General features: G+C 42.7%; 1 protein-coding gene across 1 annotated transcript in view; it reads left to right on the forward strand.

Moving 5' to 3' along the window:
- The first annotated feature begins 1,276 nt into the window (after window positions 1-1,276).
- The window catches only part of LOC308161714 (solute carrier family 35 member F5-like), a 31,833-nt gene continuing 7,649 nt past the window's right edge, over window positions 1,277-25,460 (forward strand). Inside the window, exons 1-8 of the mRNA XM_080535774.1 lie at window positions 1,277-1,364; window positions 4,765-5,175; window positions 5,854-5,967; window positions 6,250-6,394; window positions 7,459-7,608; window positions 20,514-20,576; window positions 20,753-20,834; window positions 24,052-24,242. Of these exons, the coding sequence (XP_080391900.1) occupies window positions 6,257-6,394; window positions 7,459-7,608; window positions 20,514-20,576; window positions 20,753-20,834; window positions 24,052-24,242 (624 nt within the window). The 5' untranslated portion in view covers window positions 1,277-1,364; window positions 4,765-5,175; window positions 5,854-5,967; window positions 6,250-6,256. The remainder of the gene's footprint in view (window positions 1,365-4,764; window positions 5,176-5,853; window positions 5,968-6,249; window positions 6,395-7,458; window positions 7,609-20,513; window positions 20,577-20,752; window positions 20,835-24,051; window positions 24,243-25,460) is intronic.

Here is a 25,460-nt window from a genome sequence, read left to right on the forward strand (position 1 = left end):
TTATTTTGTATGATCTATGAAGACAAACAATGTCTTTGTATTGCATCTGTAACCCATATTGCAGTATTCTGGGTTATTTGTGTAGGCAATTACTATACAATTGGATGTCATTATTATTTGTTGGCATAGCTCGCAATGAAGTTGTCGGGGTCACTGATGGAAATGGATGGATGGTTGGACATTATTGATGTCAGTTTGGGACACAGGACAAACAGGTTTGCCTCCGATTTCAGCCTCCACTGCAGCAGATGGATAATACAAGGTCAAAGAGATGCATTCATTTGTGAGGATGGCCTATACAGTAGGCTACTGCATTCCTAGAAAGTGGAGCTTGACAATCTGATAAGAGACACGATCTCTAGGAATCAAAGTGGAACTGAGGAGAAAATAACAAGCTTGGAACTTCTGTATGTAAACAATAAGCATGAATGGATTGTATAAGGAACTGTATGTGTTGTGCACAGACACACACACACACACACACACACACACACACACACACACACACACACACAGACACACACACACACACGCGCACACACACACACACACACACACACACACACACACACACACACACACACACACACACACACACAAGAGCACATTGGGGAGCATCGGGTCAGCAGCAGAGGAGGCTGGTGGAGGTAGAAATGGGCAATTAGTTTAATTAATTAATTTTTATTTATTTTTGATTGATTGATCGATTGCCAAATATTGAATGAATAGATGTGGTCAGGAAAAACTCTTTGCCTTAATAATGAAATACGTATGATTATGAAAGGACTGCTTGCCCGTCGTCCCTTTGACAGGTTGTCATTAAGATTAACTACATAAATTATTCCATGACTCCATAATTCAAGAGTCTATGCAAAGTCTTCTTACAACATGAATCAATTTGCTATAACAAAATCAATGTTGATGAGAGCAACATTTAGTAGTTTACATAACTACTCAGGTAATGTGCACTGATTCATGTGTTCAGTGCTGATAGCCTTCATGTTTTATGGCTCTTTCCAAAGGGCATGGCTCGCTGTTGTTCACACCAAACCCCACACTAGTATTGCTTAACGGATAATGTAGTTTATCAGTACGGTAAATATGTTGGGGGCAAATGCTACTCGGCGTGAATAAAGACTACATCCCCCACAAGCCTAAGCGGCGGTTCTCAAATGACAGTTCTAAAGTGAAGTCACCTGAGCAGGAAGCAGCGAAGAGGAGTGCTAATGTTTACAACCTGATCACTCAGAGATTAGATCTGATCGTAAATGTGGATGTTCGATGAACCAGGTGTTTTTAATGCTTCTGCAAACACGAAGTAGCGACGCTCGCGTCCGACCAAACGAGATCTACTGATCATCAAGGTAAACACGAGTAGTTTGTTGTTGATATAGCTGGTCAAGTGAACTTCGACATACTTAGCTAGTTTGGCTAGCTGACGTGAGTGACAGACATGGACAACATGCTGGCTCCTCTGTGTGAGATGCTTAGATCCCCAGCCTTCTGTAGAGCCATGTAGTGATCAGACCATCACAGCAGCGATCCATGTTAGACCATCACACACATGCAGACAAGGACATAGCCTACTACCTGTAGAGAGCTGCTAGCCAGCCTCTGTCTAACGTTGTGCCCTGACCTGGGATGAATTATTGATCGATCTAACTCGTGAGATAGCAACATGATCTGTGATTTATTATGAAATAAAGGGCATCTAGTCGCCAGTTTACTATCTGCAGGCAGGCATCATGGGTTAACCCACGACTTGCTAAGCCAGGGTAAACACAATGAACAAAGAGTTAATTCGTGTGTGTGTGTGTGTGTGTGTGTGTGTGTGTGTGTGTGTGTGTGTGAGTGTGAGAGTGTGAGTGTGAGTGAGAGAGAGAGTGTGTGTGTGTGTGTGTGTGTGTGTGTGTGAGAGAGAGAGAGAGAGAGAGAGAGTGTGTGTGTGTGAGAGAGAGAGAGAGAGAGAGAGAGAGAGAGAGAGAGAGAGAGAGAGAGAGAGAGAGAGAGACACACCCCCCCCTCCTCCGATCCTCCCTTTAAGATCTGTAAGGAAAGGCATTTAGGAATGCCCCCCTCTCAGTGGCGGTTACAGATGTTTTAAATGGGGTGCCGAGGGGTGGCAAAGGAATTCTCATGCGGGGCAGGGGGAGGCAGTCAAACATCTACCATCATTTAAGTTTGAACTATCCGATGCCCTTTAGCCCCACACCACCCATTCACCCACCCACAATTACTTTTAGGGATGCTCCGATCTGGATTTTTGGGGCCGATACCGATCACCGATTTTTTCCTCAAGATCAACCGATACCGATACCGATTTTTTTTAACATACATAACTGTAGGCCTACTGACTGGATAGCCTACATATTTTTTGCTTTTTAGACAAAAGTTTTGATCCATTAGGCACCAAGCAAACGCAGACCCATTTTTATGGCATAGTAAAAGTCTGGCCTATCACCCAGTTAGGGCCTGAAGCCCAAGTCAGTGATATGGCTGTATAAAAGACATCATAAACGTGGCCTTCATGGTTTACATTCTGTTACGTCCTCCTATGTTTTCTGTTCAGTTATCTGTCTTCCCCAGGAAAAGGAAAAAAAAAAAAAAAAAAAAAAACGGTTTTTGCGATCGGCCATTTTTGCCGATCACCGATCGAGTCATTTGGAGTGAAATCGGCCGATTTAAATCGGTGGCCGATAAATCGGAGCATCCCTAATTACTTTTGAAATATACTGTAATACACTGTTATTACACGTAACTATCCTACACCCCTTAGCCTAGCCCCACACCACTACCCCTCTCATTCACAAACCCATTATTAGTTTGGAATTATCATATTTACACTATCCTATACCCCTCAGTTCCACACATACTCAATAAATCAACAAAGAAACTTTTTCAAACACACAAGAATCACAATTAGGCCATCATTTCACAGCAAAAATTAATCAATATTGCGTGATTATCCATTAACAACCACCAAATATCCACCCAATCCACACATATTACGCATCCTATCTAGGGATGCACGATATGCATTTTGTCCAACTCATACCGATAACCGATGTTTACCCGCTTCTCGTGGCCGATAACCGATATGAGAACCGATATGAGAACAGATATAATAAACAAGCATAACCAAAAAAAAATCGCTATTATGACGATGTACTGTGCCTATGCTGTTCCTCAGTCCAGCGCGCTTCATCATCCCCCTTCTAGAACTGCCATCTCCCCTTTCCATCCCTTATGTCATTTTATCAATGAACATTGTATTACTGTTATTTCAACATTTAAGCCTCTTTCACACATAGTTCCCTGTAACTTCAATGGAATCCCAAGCTGTGCCGTCCAGCCATTTTCGCCGTTCACTCATGAGTCAAATGCCGGTAGATTCGCGTCTTGCTCCCTTTAACACATGTCAGTGTTTCCCTGGTTGCAAGATCTAAACTACTAGAACTGAAAGCGGCAGGTAACAGGCACGTAACATCCATATGCTGTATATATACATACATATATTTGACTACCAGCAAGACACCGGAGCACTCTTATCTATAACAAACGTGGAGATTGTATGAGCCCCGCGTTAGTCAGCCTTTCCGTAGAAATACATCGATATATCTAACGTTACATGTTTTAAGGCTGATCTGTGCATGATAGTGCTGCATTATGTTGATCTATTTATATCGATCTATTCTTGCCAATTCCTTATTACCAGTGGAAAGGGGGAAGGCTAAAACACTTTGAATGGAATAGATAGGACTTTCCGTTCAATGGAGGAAGCATGATACCTGCGCTGAGTTCATCTCGCTTTCACCCCCGTTGATGTATTAAACAATCTAAGCAATCTAATCAGAGCAGTTGTTATTATGTAATATTATTGATGGATGTGCCATTTTTGATGGAGAGCAGTGAGCGGATGACCGGATGTGAGCATATATTTGACTAATGCCGATAGATTCGCGTCGCAGGCGCAGCATCATGAGCGCGACAACCGGAACCGGAAATATTTCCGGCTTCATATTATCGGCTCTATATCGGCTAAAATGTAATAAAACCGATAAATATTTAATAACATTAATTTCCCAATATCGGGCCGATAATATTGTGCATCCCTAATCCTGTCCTATACCCTTTAGCCAACCCTTTCACACACACACCCACCCACAGTTTGGAATAGTTTGGAATTATAATACACAATCATTACACAATATCCTACACCCTTAGCGACATCCACTAACCCACCCACAATTAGGTTGGAATTACAATATTTACACAATCATTACATGAAACTATCCTACACCCCTTAGCCCCACACCCCACCCATCCATACAGCCACAATTAGTTTGGAATTATAATATTTCCAATACCCCTCAGTCCCACACACCATCACCTCATCTGAGGTCTTCAGACCAACTTAAGTCGGTGGTTGTTGTGTTGGCAAGCAAAACGTTTTACAAACGCATCTAAATCTAGTGCCTTTGCTCTTTCACTTTCAATGCTGAGCACAGCTAAACTTCAGTCCATCATTTGTCATTGTGGAGCGCAGGTAAAACATTTTTAATCAACTTTAACGTGGAAAAACTGTGCCCGCAAATACGGTGGCAACTAGCAAGGCCTTTTTTAGGGGTGGCAGCTGCCACCTCGGGCCCCTCCTTGGATCCGACCATGACCCCTCTTACCGTGGATAACAGTAGTCTGTTAGGAGTCTACCTGTGAGACGAGTCTACCTGTAGTGCTATTTGACCTGCTTTCTGTGCGTTGCAGGTGTCAGTGAAGACCCATGCTGGTCCTTTTGCCCTTTGAAGGGGTCTGCCACCGCAACACCCGGAGCAGGCTGAAACCGGGACAGGACCAGGACTAACCTCATCTGGACCGGGACAGGACCAGGACTAACCTCATCTGGACTGGGACAGGACTGAAGTAACCTGCTTTGGACTGGGACAGGACTGAAGTAACCTGCTTTGGACTGGGACAGGACTGAAGTAACCTGCTTTGGACTGGGACAGGACTGAAGTAACCTGCTTTGGACTGGGACAGGACTGAAGTAACCTGCTTTGGACTGGGACAGGACCAGGACTAACCTATTTTAGACTGGGACAGTACCAGGCAAGGCCAGGGCTGGGACAGGACCAGGAGTTATCTTACCAACGTGCCTTTTGAGGGTCCACATACCTGGTACGGCTAATATTTACTCTACACTGACACACACATGATAACCTGCTTCTAGCTATACTATACACCATCCCCATGATAACCTGCTTCTAACTATACTATACACCAGCCCCATGATAACCTGCTTCTAACTATACTATACACCAGCCCCATGATAACCTGCTTCTAGCTATAGCCTACTATACACCAGCCCGTGTTGTAAACCTGTCGAGAACAAGAGCACCATTTCCGTGTCGTGTGTGTCTGGAGTTTCACCCCACCAACGTTCAGTGTTGTGTAACCAGGTGAAATGATAGGAGGTTGTATGTAACCAGGTGAAATGATAGGAGGTTGTATGTAACCAGGTGAAATGATAGGAGGTTGTATGGTACCAGGTGAAATGATAGTAGGTTGTGCGAGAACTGTTGGTTAGGGCTGCTGCTTTTGAACAACACTTTGAACAACATAGTCAGGGTTGCAAACTTCCCGTAAGTTTGGGAAACCTTCCGATAACTTCCAACGTTGGAAAGCGGGAGACAACTTGGGAAATTGTCGGAAGGTTTCTCAAACTTACGCGAAATTTGCAACCTGTGTCGTAATCTGCCTCGTGACGCTGTAAAGAAAGGGAAAACAAGACTCTGCACACTGCAATATGTGCTCCAAAGTGTGTCCCGTTTATTATAACAATGTTTCTACCCGTAGGTCTCTATCAGGGAAAAGAGAACAGACAAACTGTTCTGGACTTCCGCCCGCCCGCCCGCCTGAAGAGACCAGGCGGAGTGTCTGACAAAAGAATCCTTCAACGGACCCATACAGGTACAGGAAAATCAGAGGACAGGCTCATTTTATGTATGGCATGGAATGAGTACTTATAATCCTTATCCTTATTAATCCTTCCGTATAGGTAACACACTAACCTATGTTTTTACTTAAAGACTTGTTGTTGGAGAGAATGTGAGTTGTGTTTATGTGGTGTGGTGGGAAAGGCTGGGGACACAAGAGAAATCTTACGTGCGTGTGTGTGTGTGCGCCTCTGTGTGTGTGTGTGTGTGTGCGTGCGTGTGTGCGTACATGTGTCTCTCCCCCCTCCTCCCTCAGTGTCCAGATGGTGTGGGTGTTCATCATGAACCGGATGGGGGGGTCCCAGGCCAGCTCGGCGGCCCAGCGGAGGCGCATGGCCCTGGGGGTGGTCATCCTGCTCCTGGTGGACGTCATCTGGGTGGCCTCCTCAGAGCTCACCTCCGTAAGTCACCGCTACCCTAACTCACACATTCACAGAACCCAAAACTGAGCCGAGCCGAGCATGTTACCGGGCCGGCCCGGTTGACGCATCCGTCCAGCCAGAGCTGCTTGAAAACAGGGCCGGAGAGAGGACAGCGCGAACGGAGCACGTCCAGGCCAGAACAGAGAGGTTTCGGGTCGAGCCCTGTAAACGCGTAAAAGACCTAAAGGGTCTGCGTTTTCAACGTCCATACTTAGCACCCCACGTTCAGACAGCGCCTCAGACGACAGCTCACCTTTACAGACGACAACGACTGGCTGATCTCGGGTCAGTTTCATGTCGCGCCTTATTGGTTAAAGGTGAGGATTCGGGCAGTTGAGCGGATCCTAGATCAGGGCCTAGAGGTGCGATGCGACCTGGCGGTTGTGCTCTGCTTATCGTCAGGTGAGCTCCGTTCAAAAAAAGCTTGGCCGAGTGAACACGAAACGAGTGAACACGAAACAAACGAACACCTTGATCCAGATTGTGTGACTCCCTTCTAATAGACAGGGTTCCCACAGGTCCTTGAAATCCTTGAAAGTTTGTGAATTTGAGAGAAAAAAAAAGTCTTAAAAGTTTTTGAAAATAGGCATGGGTCGTTGAAAGTGCTTGAATTCCCCCCCCCTCTCTCTCTCTCTCTCTCTCTCTCTCTCTCTCTCTCTCTCTCTCTCTCTCTCTCTCTCTCTCTAAAAAAAGAATATATATATTCAAAAATGTTTTACTTTAATGTTTTACTTTTTATTGTTTTGCTGTGCTGTGGTAGAGAAGGCAAGAGACCATCTAGTGTTCACACATTCAAGCCTCTCTTTTTAATTGTTATCTGTGAGCGGATAGTTCCTATTATATAAATTCTCATCTACATCTGTCTCAAACTATGCCGAGTTGGGTCCTTGAATTTGAGGGAATTGAGTCTTGAAAGTCCTTGAAAGGTGCTTGAATTTGATGTTTCAGAAGGTGTGGGACCCCTGAATAGAGAATGGGTTACTGTGGTACCGGGAAGCCTCCCCCTAATAGGAACCTCTCTCCTCTGGTGTTTTTACCCTCAGTACATCTTCAAGCGGCAGGACTACAACAAGCCTTTTTTCAGCACCTTCACCAAGACCTCCATGTTCGTCCTGTACCTGCTGGGCTTCCTGGTGTGGAGACCCTGGAGGCAGCAGTGCACGGGCCGCCTGAGGGGGAGACACGCCGCCTTCGTACGTAGGACGAGGGGAGGGGTGGCGGTGGAGGGGTGTGTGTGTGTCTTTCCACCCTAAAACCTGTCTTTGTTAAACCTGTCTTTGTCAAACCTGTCTGTGTCAAACCTGTCTCTGTTTAACCTGTCTTTGTCAAACCTGTCTTTGTCAAACCTGTTTTTGTCAAACCTGTCTTTGTTTAACCTGTCTTTGTCAAACCTGTCTTTGTTAAACCTGTCTTTGTTAAACCTGTCTTTGTTAAACCTGTCTTTGTTAAACCTGTCTTTGTCAAACCTGTCTTTGTCAAACCTGTCTTTGTCAAACCTGTCTTTGTCAAACCTGTCTTTGTCAAACCTGTCTTTGTCAAACCTGTCTTTGTTAAACCTGTCTCTGTTAAACCTGTCTCTGTCAAACCTGTCTTTGTTTAAACCTGTCTCTGTTAAACCTGTCTCTGTTAAACCTGTCTCTGTCAAACCTGTCTCTGTTTAAACCTGTCTCTGTTAAACCTGTCTTTGTCAAACCTGTCTCTGTCAAACCTGTCTTTGTTAAACCAGTCTTTGTCAAACCTGTCTTTGTCAAACTTGTCTTTGTCAAACCTGTCTGTCAAACCTGTCTCTGTTAAACCTGTCTTTGTCAAACCTGTCTTTGTCAAACCTGTCTCTGTTAAACCTGTCTCTGTTTAAACCTGTCTCTGTCAAACCTGTCTCTGTTTAAACCTGTCTTTGTCAAACCTGTCTTTGTTAAACCTGTCTTTGTCAAACCTGTCTCTGTTAAACCTGTCTCTGTCAAACCTGTCTTTGTCAAACCTGTCTTTGTCAAACCTGTCTCTGTTAAACCTGTCTTTGTTAAACCTGTCTTTGTCAAACCTGTCTCTGTTAAACCTGTCTCTGTTTAAACCTGTCTCTGTTAAACCTGTCTCTGTTAAACCTGTCTTTGTCAAACCTGTCTTTGTTAAACCTGTCTCTGTCAAACCTGTCTCTGTTAAACCTGTCTTTGTCAAACCTGTCTTTGTCAAACCTGTCTTTGTTAAACCTGTCTTTGTCAAACCTGTCTTTGTCTAACCTGTCTTTGTCAAACCTGTCTTTGTCAAACCTGTCTTTGTCAAACCTGTCTTTGTCAAACCTGTCTTTGTTAAACCTGTCTTTGTTAAACCTGTCTTTGTTAAACCTGTCTTTGTCAAACCTGTCTTTGTTAAACCTGTCTTTGTCTAACCTGTCTTTGTTAAACCTGTCTCTGTCAAACCTGTCTCTGTTAAACCTGTCTCTGTCAAACCTGTCTTTGTCAAACCTGTCTTTGTTAAACCTGTCTTTGTCAAACCTGTCTCTGTTAAACCTGTCTCTGTTAAACCTGTCTCTGTTAAACCTGTCTTTGTTAAACCTGTCTTTGTTAAACCTGTCTTTGTTAAACCTGTCTTTGTCAAACCTGTCTCTGTCAAACCTGTCTGTCAAACCTGTCTTTGTCAAACCTGTCTGTCAAACCTGTCTTTGTCAAACCTGTCTTTGTTAAATCTGTCTCTGTCAAACCTGTCTTTGTTAAACCTGTCTTTGTCAAACCTGTCTCTGTCAAACCTGTCTTTGTCAAACCTGTCTTTGTTAAACCTGTCTCTGTTTAAACCTGTCTTTGTTAAACCTGTCTTTGTTAAACCTGTCTTTGTCAAACCTGTCTTTGTCAAACCTGTCTTTGTCAAACCTGTCTTTGTCAAACCTGTCTCTGTCAAACCTGTCTGTCAAACCTGTCTCTGTTAAACCTGTCTTTGTCAAACCTGTCTGTCAAACCTGTCTGTCAAACCTGTCTCTGTTAAACCTGTCTTTGTCAAACCTGTCTGTCAAACCTGTCTTTGTCAAACCTGTCTTTGTTAAACCTGTCTCTGTCAAACCTGTCTTTGTCAAACCTGTCTTTGTTAAACCTGTCTTTGTTAAACCTGTCTTTGTTAAACCTGTCTTTGTCAAACCTGTCTTTGTCAAACCTGTCTTTGTCAAACCTGTCTTTGTTAAACCTGTCTTTGTTAAACCTGTCTTTGTTAAACCTGTCTTTGTTAAACCTGTCTTTGTCAAACCTGTCTTTGTTTAAACCTGTCTCTGTTAAACCTGTCTCTGTCAAACCTGTCTTTGTCAAACCTGTCTCTGTCAAACCTGTCTTTGTTTAAACCTGTCTCTGTTAAACCTGTCTCTGTCAAACCTGTCTTTGTCAAACCTGTCTCTGTCAAACCTGTCTTTGTTTAAACCTGTCTCTGTTAAACCTGTCTCTGTCAAACCTGTCTCTGTTAAACCTGTCTTTGTCAAACCTGTCTCTGTCAAACCTGTCTTTGTTAAACCTGTCTTTGTCAAACCTGTCTCTGTTTAAACCTGTCTCTGTTAAACCTGTCTCTGTCAAACCTGTCTCTGTTAAACCTGTCTTTGTCAAACCTGTCTTTGTTTAAACCTGTCTTTGTCAAACCTGTCTTTGTCAAACCTGTCTTGTCAAACCTGTCTTGTCAAACCTGTCTTTGTCAAACCTGTCTCTGTTAAACCTGTCTCTGTCAAACCTGTCTTTGTTTAAACCTGTCTCTGTTAAACCTGTCTCTGTCACACCTGTCTTTGTTTAAACCTGTCTCTGTTAAACCTGTCTCTGTCAAACCTGTCTCTGTTAAACCTGTCTTTGTCAAACCTGTCTTTGTCAAACCTGTCTCTGTTAAACCTGTCTCTGTTAAACCTGTCTCTGTCAAACCTGTCTCTGTTAAACCTGTCTCTGTTAAACCTGTCTCTGTCAAACCTGTCTCTGTTAAACCTGTCTTTGTCAAACCTGTCTCTGTTAAACCTGTCTTTGTCAAACCTGTCTCTGTTAAACCTGTCTTTGTCAAACCTGTCTCTGTTAAACCTGTCTCTGTTAAACCTGTCTTTGTCAAACCTGTCTTTGTCAAACCTGTCTCTGTTAAACCTGTCTCTGTTAAACCTGTCTCTGTTAAACCTGTCTCTGTTAAACCTGTCTTTGTCAAACCTGTCTCTGTTAAACCTGTCTCTGTTAAACCTGTCTTTGTCAAACCTGTCTCTGTTAAACCTGTCTCTGTTAAACCTGTCTCTGTTAAACCTGTCTCTGTCAAACCTGTCTCTGTTAAACCTGTCTTTGTCAAACCTGTCTCTGTTAAACCTGTCTCTGTTAAACCTGTCTCTGTTAAACCTGTCTCTGTTAAACCTGTCTCTGTTAAACCTGTCTCTGTTAAACCTGTCTCTGTTAAACCTGTCTTTGTTAAACCTGTCTCTGTTAAACCTGTCTCTGTTAAACCTGTCTCTGTTAAACCTGTCTTTGTCAAACCTGTCTTTGTCAAACCTGTCTTTGTTAAACCTGTCTTTGTCAAACCTGTCTTTGTCAAACCTGTCTCTGTCAAACCTGTCTCTGTTAAACCTGTCTTTGTCAAACCTGTCTTTGTTAAACCTGTCTTTGTCAAACCTGTCTTTGTTAAACCTGTCTTTGTCAAACCTGTCTTTGTTAAACCTGTCTTTGTCAAACCTGTCTTTGTTAAACCTGTCTTTGTCAAACCTGTCTTTGTTAAACCTGTCTTTGTCAAACCTGTCTTTGTTAAACCTGTCTTTGTCAAACCTGTCTTTGTCAAACCTGTCTTTGTCAAACCTGTCTCTGTTAAACCTGTCTCTGTTAAACCTGTCTCTGTTAAACCTGTCTTTGTCAAACCTGTCTTTGTCAAACCTGTCTCTGTTAAACCTGTCTTTGTCAAACCTGTCTTTGTCAAACCTGTCTTTGTCAAACCTGTCTTTGTTAAACCTGTCTTTGTTAAACCTGTCTGTGTTAAACCTGTCTTTGTCAAACCTGTCTTTGTCAAACCTGTCTTTGTTAAACCTGTCTTTGTTAAACCTGTCTGTGTTAAACCTGTCTTTGTCAAACCTGTCTTTGTTAAACCTGTCTTTGTCAAACCTGTCTGTCAAACCTGTCTTTGTCAAACCTGTCTTTGTCAAACCTGTCTTTGTTAAACCTGTCTCTGTTTAAACCTGTCTTTGTTAAACCTGTCTGTCAAACCTGTCTCTGTTTAAACCTGTCTCTGTTAAACCTGTCTCTGTCAAACCTGTCTCTGTCAAACCTGTCTCTGTTAAACCTGTCTTTGTCAAACCTGTCTCTGTTAAACCTGTCTCTGTTAAACCTGTCTCTGTTAAACCTGTCTCTGTTAAACCTGTCTCTGTTAAACCTGTCTCTGTTAAACCTGTCTCTGTTTAAACCTGTCTCTGTCAAACCTGTCTCTGTTAAACCTGTCTCTGTTAAACCTGTCTCTGTTAAACCTGTCTCTGTTAAACCTGTCTCTGTTAAACCTGTCTCTGTTAAACCTGTCTCTGTTAAACCTGTCTCTGTTAAACCTGTCTCTGTCAAACCTGTCTTTGTTAAACCTGTCTCTGTTAAACCTGTCTCTGTTAAACCTGTCTCTGTTAAACCTGTCTCTGTTAAACCTGTCTCTGTTAAACCTGTCTCTGTTAAACCTGTCTTTGTTAAACCTGTCTTTGTTAAACCTGTCTCTGTTAAACCTGTCTCTGTTAAACCTGTCTTTGTCAAACCTGTCTCTGTTAAACCTGTCTCTGTTTAAACCTGTCTTTGTCAAACCTGTCTCTGTCAAACCTGTCTCTGTTTAAACCTGTCTTTGTCAAACCTGTCTTTGTCAAACCTGTCTTTGTCAAACCTGTCTTTGTCAAACCTGTCTCTGTTAAACCTGTCTCTGTTAAACCTGTCTTTGTCAAACCTGTCTTTGTCAAACCTGTCTCTGTTAAACCTGTCTCTGTTAAACCTGTCTCTGTCAAACCTGTCTCTGTTAAACCTGTCTCTGTTTAAACCTGTCTTTGTCAAACCTGTCTCTGTTAAACCTGTCTCTGTTAAACCTGTCTTTGTCAAACCTGTCTTTGTCAAATCTGTCTTTGTCAAACCTGTCTTTGTCAAACCTGTCTCTGTTAAACCTGTCTCTGTTTAAACCTGTCTTTGTCAAACCTGTCTCTGTTAAACCTGTCTTTGTCAAACCTGTCTTTGTCAAACCTGTCTTTGTCAAACCTGTCTTTGTCAAACCTGTCTTTGTCAAACCTGTCTTTGTCAAACCTGTCTTTGTCAAACCTGTCTCTGTTAAACCTGTCTTTGTTAAACCTGTCTTTGTCAAACCTGTCTCTGTTAAACCTGTCTCTGTCAAACCTGTCTTTGTCAAACCTGTCTCTGTTAAACCTGTCTTTGTCAAACCTGTCTTTGTTAAACCTGTCTCTGTCAAACCTGTCTCTGTCAAACCTGTCTTTGTTAAACCTGTCTTTGTTAAACCTGTCTTTGTTAAACCTGTCTTTGTTAAACCTGTCTTTGTTAAACCTGTCTTTGTTAAACCTGTCTCTGTCAAACCTGTCTTTGTCAAACCTGTCTTTGTTAAACCTGTCTCTGTTAAACCTGTCTCTGTTAAACCTGTCTTTGTTAAACCTGTCTCTGTTTAAACCTGTCTTTGTCAAACCTGTCTTTGTCAAACCTGTCTTTGTCAAACCTGTCTCTGTCAAACCTGTCTTTGTTTAAACCTGTCTCTGTTTAAACCTGTCTTTGTTAAACCTGTCTTTGTTAAACCTGTCTTTGTCAAACCTGTCTTTGTCAAACCTGTCTTTGTCAAACCTGTCTTTGTCAAACCTGTCTTTGTTAAACCTGTCTTTGTTAAACCTGTCTTTGTCAAACCTGTCTTTGTCAAACCTGTCTTTGTCAAACCTGTCTTTGTTAAACCTGTCTTTGTTAAACCTGTCTTTGTCAAACCTGTCTTTGTTAAACCTGTCTCTGTCAAACCTGTCTCTGTTAAACCTGTCTCTGTTAAACCTGTCTTTGTTAAACCTGTCTCTGTCAAACCTGTCTTTGTCAAACCTGTCTTTGTCAAACCTGTCTTTGTTAAACCTGTCTCTGTCAAACCTGTCTTTGTTAAACCTGTCTCTGTCAAACCTGTCTTTGTTTAAACCTGTCTCTGTCAAACCTGTCTTTGTTTAAACCTGTCTCTGTTTAAACCTGTCTTTGTTAAACCTGTCTTTGTTAAACCTGTCTTTGTCAAACCTGTCTTTGTCAAACCTGTCTCTGTTAAACCTGTCTTTGTCAAACCTGTCTTTGTCAAACCTGTCTCTGTTAAACCTGTCTTTGTTTAAACCTGTCTCTGTCAAACCTGTCTTTGTTTAAACCTGTCTCTGTTTAAACCTGTCTTTGTTAAACCTGTCTTTGTTAAACCTGTCTTTGTCAAACCTGTCTTTGTCAAACCTGTCTTTGTCAAACCTGTCTTTGTCAAACCTGTCTTTGTCAAACCTGTCTTTGTCAAACCTGTCTTTGTCAAACCTGTCTTTGTCAAACCTGTCTTTGTCAAACCTGTCTTTGTCAAACCTGTCTTTGTTAAACCTGTCTTTGTTAAACCTGTCTTTGTCAAACCTGTCTTTGTCAAACCTGTCTTTGTCAAACCTGTCTTTGTTAAACCTGTCTTTGTCAAACCTGTCTTTGTTAAACCTGTCTCTGTCAAACCTGTCTCTGTCAAACCTGTCTCTGTCAAACCTGTCTCTGTTAAACCTGTCTCTGTTAAACCTGTCTCTGTTAAACCTGTCTCTGTCAAACCTGTCTTTGTCAAACCTGTCTTTGTCAAACCTGTCTTTGTTAAACCTGTCTCTGTCAAACCTGTCTTTGTTAAACCTGTCTCTGTCAAACCTGTCTTTGTTAAACCTGTCTCTGTCAAACCTGTCTTTGTTAAACCTGTCTTTGTTAAACCTGTCTCTGTTAAACCTGTCTTTGTTAAACCTGTCTCTGTCAAACCTGTCTTTGTTAAACCTGTCTCTGTCAATCCTGTCTTTGTTAAACCTGTCTCTGTCAAACCTGTCTTTGTTAAACCTGTCTCTGTCAAACCTGTCTTTGTTAAACCTGTCTCTGTTAAACCTGTCTCTGTTAAACCTGTCTTTGTTAAACCTGTCTTTGTTAAACCTGTCTCTGTTAAACCTGTCTTTGTTAAACCTGTCTTTGCCAAACCTGTCTTTGTTAAACCTGTCTTTGTTAAACCTGTCTCTGTTAAACCTGTCTCTGTTAAACCTGTCTTTGTCAAACCTGTCTCTGTTAAACCTGTCTTTGTCAAACCTGTCTCTGTTAAACCTGTCTTTGTCAAACCTGTCTTTGTTAAACCTGTCTTTGTTAAACCTGTCTTTGTCAAACCTGTCTTTGTTAAACCTGTCTCTGTTAAACCTGCCTTTGTCAAACCTGTCTCTGTTAAACCTGTCTCTGTTAAACCTGTCTCTGTTAAACCTGTCTCTGTTAAACCTGTCTTTGTCAAACCTGTCTTTGTTCAAACCTGTCTTTGTTCAAACCTGTCTCTGTTTAAACCTGTCTCTGTTAAACCTGTCTTTGTTAAACCTGTCTTTGTCAAACCTGTCTTTGTCAAACCTGTCTTTGTCAAACCTGTCTTTGTCAAACCTGTCTTTGTTCAAACCTGTCTTTGTCAAACCTGTCTTTGTCAAACCTGTCTTTGTCAAACCTGTCTTTGTCAAACCTGTCTTTGTCAAACCTGTCTTTGTCAAACCTGTCTTTGTCAAACCTGTCTTTGTTAAACCTGTCTCTGTTTAAACCTGTCTCTGTTTAAACCTGTCTCTGTCAAACCTGTCTTTGTCAAACCTGTCTCTGTTTAAACCTGTCTCTGTTAAACCTGCCTTTGTCAAACCTGTCTTTGTCAAACCTGTCTTTGTCAAACCTGTCTTTGTTAAACCTGTCTTTGTTAAACCTGTCTCTGTTTAAACCTGTCTCTGTTTAAACCTGTCTCTGTCAAACCTGTCTTTGTCAAACCTGTCTCTGTTTAAACCTGTCTCTGTTAAACCTGCCTTTGTCAAACCTGTCTTTGTCAAACCTGTCTTTGTCAAACCTGTCTTTGTTAAACCTGTCTCTGTTAAACCTGTCTCTGTTTGAACCTGTCTCTGTTAAACCTGTCTCTGTTAAACCTGTCTTTGTTAAACCTGTCTTTGTTAAACCTGTCTCTGTCAAACCTGTCTTTGTCAAACCTGTCTTTGTTAAACCTGTCTTTGTTAAACCTGTCTCTGTTTAAACCTGTCTCTGTCAAACCTGTCTTTGTTAAACCTGTCTCTGTCAAACCTGTCTCTGTTTGAACCTGTCTCTGTTAAACCTGTCTTTGTTAAACCTGTCTTTGTCAAACCTGTCTCTGTTAAACCTGTCTCTGTCAAACCTGTCTCTGTTAAACCTGTCTTTGTTAAACCTGTCTTTGTCAAACCTGTCTGTCAAACCTGTCTTTGTTAAACCTGTTTCTGTCAAACCTGTCTCTGTCAAACCTGTCTTTGTCAAACCTGTCTCTGTCAAACCTGTCTTTGTCAAACCTGTCTTTGTTAAACCTGTCTCTGTCAAACCTGTCTTTGTCAAACCTGTCTTTGTCAAACCTGTCTTTGTTAAACCTGTCTTTGTTAAACCTGTCTCTGTTTAAACCTGTCTCTGTCAAACCTGTCTTTGTTAAACCTGTCTTTGTCAAACCTGTCTTTGTCAAACCTGTCTCTGTTTAAACCTGTCTCTGTCAAACCTGTCTTTGTTAAACCTGTCTTTGTCAAACCTGTCTCTGTTTAAACCTGTCTTTGTTAAACCTGTCTTTGTCAAACCTGTCTTTGTCAAACCTGTCTCTGTCAAACCTGTCTCTGTTAAACCTGTCTCTGTCAAACCTGTCTTTGTCAAACCTGTCTTTGTCAAACCTGTCTTTGTTAAACCTGTCTCTGTTAAACCTGTCTTTGTTAAACCTGTCTTTGTCAAACCTGTCTCTGTTAAACCTGTCTTTGTCAAACCTGTCTTTGTCAAACCTGTCTTTGTCAAACCTGTCTTTGTTAAACCTGTCTCTGTTAAACCTGTCTTTGTTAAACCTGTCTTTGTCAAACCTGTCTCTGTTAAACCTGTCTTTGTCAAACCTGTCTCTGTTAAACCTGTCTTTGTCAAACCTGTCTTTGTCAAACCTGTCTTTGTTAAACCTGTCTTTGTTAAACCTGTCTTTGTCAAACCTGTCTTTGTCAAACCTGTCTTTGTCAAACCTGTCTTTGTTAAACCTGTCTTTGTTAAACCTGTCTTTGTCAAACCTGTCTCTGTTAAACCTGTCTTTGTCAAACCTGTCTTTGTCAAACCTGTCTCTGTTAAACCTGTCTTTGTTAAACCTGTCTCTGTTAAACCTGTCTTTGTCAAACCTGTCTCTGTTAAACCTGTCTCTGTTAAACCTGTCTTTGTTTAAACCTGTCTTTGTTAAACCTGTCTCTGTTAAACCTGTCTTTGTCAAACCTGTCTTTGTCAAACCTGTCTGTTAAACCCGTCTCTGTTAAACCTGTCTTTGTTAAACCTGTCTCTGTTTAAACCTGTCTTTGTTAAACCTGTCTTTGTCAAACCTGTCTCTGTTAAACCTGTCTTTGTCAAACCTGTCTTTGTCAAACCTGTCTCTGTTAAACCTGTCTCTGTTAAACCTGTCTTTGTTTAAACCTGTCTTTGTTAAACCTGTCTCTGTTAAACCTGTCTCTGTTAAACCTGTCTTTGTCAAACCTGTCTTTGTCAAACCTGTCTTTGTTAAACCTGTCTCTGTTAAACCTGTCTCTGTTAAACCTGTCTTTGTTAAACCTGTCTTTGTCAAACCTGTCTTTGTTAAACCTGTCTCTGTCAAACCTGTCTTTGTCAAACCTGTCTTTGTCAAACCTGTCTCTGTTAAACCTGTCTCTGTTAAACCTGTCTCTGTTAAACCTGTCTTTGTTAAACCTGTCTCTGTTTAAACCTGTCTCTGTTTAAACCTGTCTTTGTTAAACCTGTCTCTGTTAAACCTGTCTTTGTCAAACCTGTCTCTGTCAAACCTGTCTTTGTCAAACCTGTCTTTGTCAAACCTGTCTCTGTCAAACCTGTCTTTGTCAAACCTGTCTTTGTCAAACCTGTCTTTGTCAAACCTGTCTCTGTCAAACCTGTCTCTGTTAAACCTGTCTTTGTCAAACCTGTCTCTGTTAAACCTGTCTTTGTTAAACCTGTCTTTGTTAAACCTGTCTCTGTTAAACCTGTCTTTGTCAAACCTGTCTTTGTCAAACCTGTCTCTGTCAAACCTGTCTCTGTTAAACCTGTCTTTGTCAAACCTGTCTCTGTTAAACCTGTCTTTGTTAAACCTGTCTCTGTTAAACCTGTCTGTCAAACCTGTCTTTGTCAAACCTGTCTCTGTCAAACCTGTCTCTGTTAAACCTGTCTTTGTCAAACCTGTCTCTGTCAAACCTGTCTTTGTCAAACCTGTCTTTGTCAAACCTGTCTCTGTCAAACCTGTCTGTGTCAAACCTGTCTCTGTTAAACCTGTCTTTGTCAAACCTGTCTCTGTTAAACCTGTCTTTGTTAAACCTGTCTTTGTTAAACCTGTCTCTGTTAAACCTGTCTCTGTTAAACCTGTCTCTGTTAAACCTGTCTTTGTCAAACCTGTCTCTGTTAAACCTGTCTCTGTCAAACCTGTCTTTGTCAAACCTGTCTTTGTCAAACCTGTCTTTGTCAAACCTGTCTCTGTTAAACCTGTCTTTGTCAAACCTGTCTCTGTTAAACCTGTCTTTGTTAAACCTGTCTTTGTCAAACCTGTCTCTGTTAAACCTGTCTCTGTTAAACCTGTCTCTGTTAAACCTGTCTCTGTTAAACCTGTCTTTGTCAAACCTGTCTTTGTCAAACCTGTCTTTGTTAAACCTGTCTCTGTTAAACCCGTCTCTGTTAAACCCGTCTCTGTTAAACCTGTCTCTGTCAAACCTGTCTTTGTTAAACCTGTCTTTGTTAAACCTGTCTCTGTTAAACCTGTCTTTGTTAAACCTGTCTTTGTTAAATCTGTCTTTGTCAAACCTGTCTTTGTCAAACCTGTCTTTGTCAAACCTGTCTTTGTTAAACCTGTCTTTGTTAAACCTGTCTTTGTTAAACCTGTCTGTCAAACCTGTCTTTGTCAAACCTGTCTTTGTTAAACCTGTCTCTGTTAAACCTGTCTTTGTCAAACCTGTCTTTGTCAAACCTGTCTTTGTCAAACCTGTCTTTGTCAAACCTGTCTTTGTCAAACCTGTCTTTGTTAAACCTGTCTTTGTCAAACCTGTCTTTGTTAAACCTGTCTTTGTTAAACCTGTCTCTGTTAAACCTGTCTTTGTCAAACCTGTCTTTGTCAAACCTGTCTTTGTCAAACCTGTCTTTGTCAAACCTGTCTTTGTCAAACCTGTCTTTGTCAAACCTGTCTTTGTTAAACCTGTCTCTGTTTAAACCTGTCTTTGTCAAACCTGTCTTTGTTAAACCTGTCTCTGTTAAACCTGTCTTTGTCAAACCTGTCTCTGTTAAACCTGTCTTTGTCAAACCTGTCTTTGTTAAACCTGTCTTTGTCAAACCTGTCTTTGTCAAACCTGTCTGTCAAACCTGTCTCTGTTAAACCTGTCTCTGTCAAACCTGTCTTTGTCAAACCTGTCTTTGTCAAACCTGTCTCTGTTAAACCTGTCTTTGTTAAACCTGTCTTTGTCAAACCTGTCTCTGTTTAAACCTGTCTTTGTTAAACCTGTCTGTGTTAAACCTGTCTTTGTTAAACCTGTCTTTGTTAAACCTGACTCTGTTAAACCTGTCTCTGTCAAACCTGTCTTTGTCAAACCTGTCTTTGTCAAACCTGTCTTTGTCAAACCTGTCTTTGTTAAACCTGTCTTTGTCAAACCTGTCTTTGTCAAACCTGTCTCTGTTAAACCTGTCTTTGTCAAACCTGTCTCTGTTAAACCTGTCTCTGTCAAACCTGTCTCTGTTAAACCTGTCTCTGTTAAACCTGTCTCTGTCAAACCTGTCTCTGTTAAACCTGTCTCTGTTAAACCTGTCTTTGTCAAACCTGTCTCTGTTAAACCTGTCTCTGTTAAACCTGTCTCTGTCAAACCTGTCTCTGTTAAACCTGTCTCTGTTAAACCTGTCTCTGTTAAACCTGTCTCTGTTAAACCTGTCTCTGTTAAACCTGTCTCTGTTAAACCTGTCTTTGTCAAACCTGTCTGTCAAACCTGTCTTTGTCAAACCTGTCTCTGTCAAACCTGTCTCTGTTAAACCTGTCTCTGTTAAACCTGTCTCTGTTAAACCTGTCTCTGTCAAACCTGTCTTTGTTAAACCTGTCTCTGTTAAACCTGTCTCTGTTAAACCTGTCTCTGTCAAACCTGTCTCTGTTAAACCTGTCTCTGTCAAACCTGTCTTTGTTAAACCTGTCTCTGTCAAACCTGTCTCTGTTAAACCTGTCTCTGTTAAACCTGTCTTTGTTAAACCTGTCTTTGTCAAACTTGTCTTTGTCAAACCTGTCTTTGTCAAACCTGTCTTTGTCAAACCTGTCTTTGTTAAACCTGTCTTTGTTAAACCTGTCTTTGTCAAACCTGTCTTTGTTAAACCTGTCTTTGTCAAACCTGTCTTTGTTAAACCTGTCTCTGTCAAACCTGTCTCTGTTAAACCTGTCTCTGTCAAACCTGTCTCTGTTAAACCTGTCTTTGTCAAACCTGTCTCTGTTAAACCTGTCTGTCAAACCTGTCTGTCAAACCTGTCTGTCAAACCTGTCTGTCAAACCTGTCTTTGTCAAACCCGTCTCTGTTAAACCCGTCTTTGTTAAACCTGTCTTTGTTAAACCTGTCTTTGTCAAACCTGTCTTTGTCAAACCTGTCTTTGTCAAACCTGTCTTTGTCAAACCTGTCTTTGTCAAACCTGTCTCTGTTAAACCTGTCTTTGTCAAACCTGTCTTTGTTAAACCTGTCTCTGTTAAACCTGTCTTTGTCAAACCTGTCTTTGTCAAACCTGTCTCTGTCAAACCTGTCTCTGTCAAACCTGTCTCTGTCAAACCTGTCTTTGTCAAACCTGTCTTTGTCAAACCTGTCTTTGTCAAACCTGTCTTTGTTAAACCTGTCTCTGTTAAACCTGTCTCTGTTAAACCTGTCTCTGTTAAACCTGTCCCTGTCTGTGTGTAGTTTGCAGATGCGGAGGCCTACTTCGCCCCCTGCACCACTGACCCCAGCCTCAGCAACTCTCTGGTGAGTACTGACCCACTTCCTCTGTGCCGCCACTAGGGCTCTCGATAGGGCTCCCTCTGCTGGCGGGAGGAAGATGAAGATGAAGATGATTACGCTTGACTGATGCCCCTGCCGTCTGTGTCTGTCTGTCCGTCTGTCTGTCTGTCCGTCTGTCCTCCCTTCTGTCCGTCCGTCAGAGTGAGCCTCTGTACGTGCCAGTCAAGTTCCAGGATGTCCCTACAGACCCGACCAACTTCGCCAACGGAGACTGTGCTGCCAGTGAGTACCGAAATAGAAATACTAATGGTGCGTTCAGTTGCCGCTCGGAAACTCCCGAGATTTTGCATAGGACACGGCGCAGCCGCGCATGAGCTCCCTATTGGCTAGTTCTGACGCGGCTCTGAGGTGCGAAACACGGAGATCTGGGATCTCTCTCTGAGGTATACGAGTGACGGATGCTGAGTTTCCGAAAGAGCACTCGAATGCAGCATTAATACAATGGCACAAGGCATATACAGCAGGGGAGGCTGGTGGAGGTGGAAATCGGAGGACGGGCTCATTGTGAAATGCACGGAACGGTATCAAACACATATCGACGATAAGCCCCCGTCCTCCGACTTCGACCTCCACCAGCCTCCCCTGTACGCCAAAATATGAAACGGTCAGTTCAGAGATGAGCCTATAAGATCATACCTTGTCCTGCTGTTTTCGGGGCCATCTCCTCGCTGACGTTAAGGCTTTTGGTTTTCTCTGTGTACCACATGTACAAAAGAGGAGATTTGGTGAGGCTGCATTCTCATTTTATGCACCCAAATTGTGGAATGCACTGCCAGTTTACATTAGGGATGCAACCTCAGTAAATGTGTTAAAGTCAAGACTAAAAACCCATCTTTTTAAATATTGCCTTTAAATAACAAAATAATTAAATTATGATTATATAATGATTGGAGCACTTTGAGCTGCAACGTTTGCAGGAAAAGCGCTATACAAATAAAAAGTTATTATTATTATTATTATTATTATTATTATTATTCTTCAAGGCGAATTTAAGACCAACAACGTTTCACACCCTCAAACCTTCACACTTTGGAACTTGGAACTTTTTACTTATTGAGCCTGCACTGTTTTATGTATTTTATTGAATGTTTTCTGTTTTCTGTATTGAATGTTCTCTGCCCTAACTGAGCTGTTTGACAACAAAATGTCTCTTTTGGGGACAATAAAGGTTTTCAATCAATTCAATCAATGAGAAATACACTGTATTGGAGCGGCAGTGTTGGCCAGCAGAGGGAGCTGTTGAGCCGCGGTGTCGAGTGGCCCTCAGCACGTGTTAGACGGTGTTAGACGGTGCAGACCCCCCGGGGACGGATGTGTGGGGCTTCTGATCTGGAACGCCCCCCCCCCCCCCCCCCCCGTCTGACCGCCCAGCGACCCCTCTCGTGCTGGTGGTGTCGTTGGAGGGGAATGAGGGGGGGGGGCACGGTGGCTCTTTGCCTGGCCCTGGGCATGATGGGCTGGCTAGTTTTCATGGCGATGATCAAAGATCACTGTGTGTCTCTCTCTCTCTGTCTCTCTCTGTCTCTCTCTCGGTCTCTCTGTCTCTCTCTCTGTCTCTCTCTCTCTCTCTCTCTGTCTCTCTCTCGGTCTCTCGGTCCCTCTGTCTCTCTCTCGGTCTCTCTGTCTCTCTCTCGGTCTCTCTCTCTCTCTCTCTCTCTCTCTCTGTCTCTCTATCTCTCTCAATCTCTCTGTCTCTCTCTCTCTCTCTCTCTCTGTCTCTGTCTCTCTCTCTCTCCTTCTCTCTCCCTCTCCTTCCCTCATGCTGGTCGCTGGAGGGGACGATCAGGGAGGCTCTCCGCCTGGCCCCCCCGATTACTTTTCCCTCTCTGTCAGGGCTAGTCGTCACAGCGATTATCAGAGATCACCACCAATTCCGGCTGCCTGGCAGGCTCACATTCTTCCGAGGACACATTTTGTGGAAGGTGATAAACCACCGTTATCAACTCAAGGCCGTCCGGTTCCGCCCGTGAGGCCCGTGCGGGTGGTTTGGCGGTGGGGATGCAGACGTGTTGCATGCTTTTGTTATTACACGTTTGGACTATTGTAACAGTCTCCTTTCTGGTCTTCCGAAGAAAGCTATTGGCCAGCTGCAATTACCGGTAGTCCAAAATGCAGCAGCGAGAGTTTTAACCAAAACAAGCAGACAAGCTCATATAACTCCTATTTTAGAAACTCAGAAAGTTCAGAATAGATTTCAAGATCCTTCTGCTTGTTTATAAAGCTCTCACTGGCACAGCACCAGAATATTTGAAAGACCTTTTGCTAGCATAACAGCCCAATAGAGCTCTCAGGTCTTCTGACACTGGTTTTCTCTGTATGTACAAAAGAGGAGATTTGGTGAGGCTGCATTCTCATTTTATGCACCCAAATTGTGGAATGCACTGACAGTTTACATTAGGGATGGAACCTCAGCACATATGTTCAAGTCAAGACTAAAAACCCATCTTTTTAATATTGCCTTTAAATTACTAAATAATTAAATTAAGATTATAAAAACCCATCCTTTTAATATTGCATCTAAATGACAAAATAATTAAATTAAGATTATATAATGATTAAAGCACTTTGAGCTGCAACGTTTGCAAGTTATTATTATTATTATAAAGACAGTCGTACCACACCGGGTGAAGGGGGACCCGTGACAGACTCGAGTCTGTCCTCCTTGGGGGAGATTTTATAGTGAATGTGGGGTTAACAATAGAACAGCTGTGCCTTTTTTTTCGGAGGTCAAATGACCATAGTCTTTACAATGCCAAGCTGCTACTTACACACAACAAGCACTATTTGGCCGGCCTTTAAATTAACCTGCCTCCTACACAGAAAAACTGCAAAATAGCTTCATAAGCTTATCCTGATGTGATTTTGAAGATGTAAGGATACTGGGTGGTCGAACGCATATCTCGGAAAAGTCATGAAAGTAGGGTCCTGAAACTTTATCGAGTGCAAAGATATAAAAAACGACCCCACCCATGGCTGTTCTAGTGTTAATGACCCCACCCATGGCTGTTCTAGTGTTAATGACCCCACCCATGGCTGTTCTAGTGTTAAAGTAATGGATTAAAGGGAGACACAGAATGGAATGGATGAATCAGACGGCGGTGGTTCAGTCTTATCTGTGGTGTCCATGGTAAAGTCTGTCTTCATCACCGTTGACTGATGCCGAGAAGATGCGTCGAAGCTGTCCGTCCGTCTGTCCGTCCGTCTGTCGGTCTCTCTCACTCCCTATCTCTCTCTCACACACACTCCCTCTCTCTCTCTCTCACTCCCTACCTCTCTCTCTCTCTCATCTCTCTCTCTCATCTCTCATCTCTCTCTCTCTCTCTCTCATCTCTCTCTCTCTCTCATATCTCATCTCTCATCTCTCTCTCTCATCTCATCGCTCTCTCTCTCTCTCTCTCTCTCATCTCATCGCTCTCTCTCTGCCCCCCCGCCCCCCCAGGTTCTAAGAAGCAGCGTGTGAGGTTCAGTAACATCATGGAGGTGCGTCAGCTGCCGTCCACCCAGGCCCTGGAGGCCAAGCTGTCCAGGATGTCCTACCCTGCCGCCAAGGACCACCAGAGCGCCCTGCGCGGCGTGGGCAAGCTGACCGTCACCGACGTGGCCAAGATCAGCTTCTTCTTCTGCTTTGTGGTGAGGATCCCCCCCTGCCGTGGGACCTAAGGGTGCGCGTGCGAGTGTGCGTGTGTGTGTGTGTGTGTGTGTGTGCGTGCGTGCGTGCGTGCGTGCCTGTGTGCCTGCACAGACACGTATAGGTGCGTCCTGGTCCATCTTGTGTGTGTGTGTGTGTGTGCCTGTGTGCCTGTGCGTGTGTGCGTGTGTGTGTGTGTGTGTGTGTGTGTGCGTGTGCGCGTGTGCGTGTGTGTGTGTGTACAGGTGCGTCCTGGTAAGCTAATAACCCCTCTCTTTAGGGTACACCTGGGCTGATCCTCAGACCTCTCCACCCCCCTAACACCCTACATCATCACAACTTGGAATCAACAACAACAACAACATAAAGACGCAGATGGCCCTTGTTCTTATGGAAGGTTTTCCTTACAAGGACCGTTGTATAGTTGATTCACTTACCTCGACAAATGTACTTGTTGTAAGTCGCAAAAAAAAAGCATCTTCTGAATGACTTACATGTAGCTGGTGGTGGTGGAGGACAGGGCCGGTCCTGTCGTAGAAACAGAATGAGTAGAACGGTCGTGGCCCCCCAAGAACATGGCGATTTGGCTTTTGGTAGTGCACCAAAAGATGGCTGACCATGGAATTGTAATACGTCATTGCCATGGTCATCATTGTCATTGTCATTGTAGAACACAGAGAGAAGGTACACATACAGAGGTGCTGTCATGTCAGAATTAGTCCGGGCCAAATAGTGTATGAGGTAAATATAATAATAATAATAACTTTATATAGCGCCTTTAATATAAACAATAAAAGCTACATTTGATTAGTAAGTAAGAGAGCTTGGTATGATTGGAAACAAAGTACCGGTAGTATCCAGTTATGGAATTATATTTATCCCTACTTTGGCTGATGTGATGTCGGTTAATTAACCAACTCCGTAACATTAGCGGAGCGAATTATGTGTGAATTTAGCATGCTAGCAGGTGTTTTCATATAAAATGGCCATGCAAACATAAAAGATATAGCTGACTAGTGAGCCTGCATCAACCTTAATGCTATTCAAGTGCAAGAAGATTAGATAAGTGCATACCAATGGCGTTCGAAAGATATGATTACATCATAGGACGGACACTATTTGGCCCAGAGTAATTCTGGGATGACAGAAGCATCGTTTGACTGAACATTCCAATGTCAGTTGAGTTAGTTGCTGTAATGCATGGACAACACGTGTTTGAT

This window comes from Nansenia antarctica (genome assembly GCF_963989245.1).
Source record: "Nansenia antarctica genome assembly, chromosome: 7".
NCBI lineage: Eukaryota > Metazoa > Chordata > Actinopteri > Argentiniformes > Microstomatidae > Nansenia > Nansenia antarctica.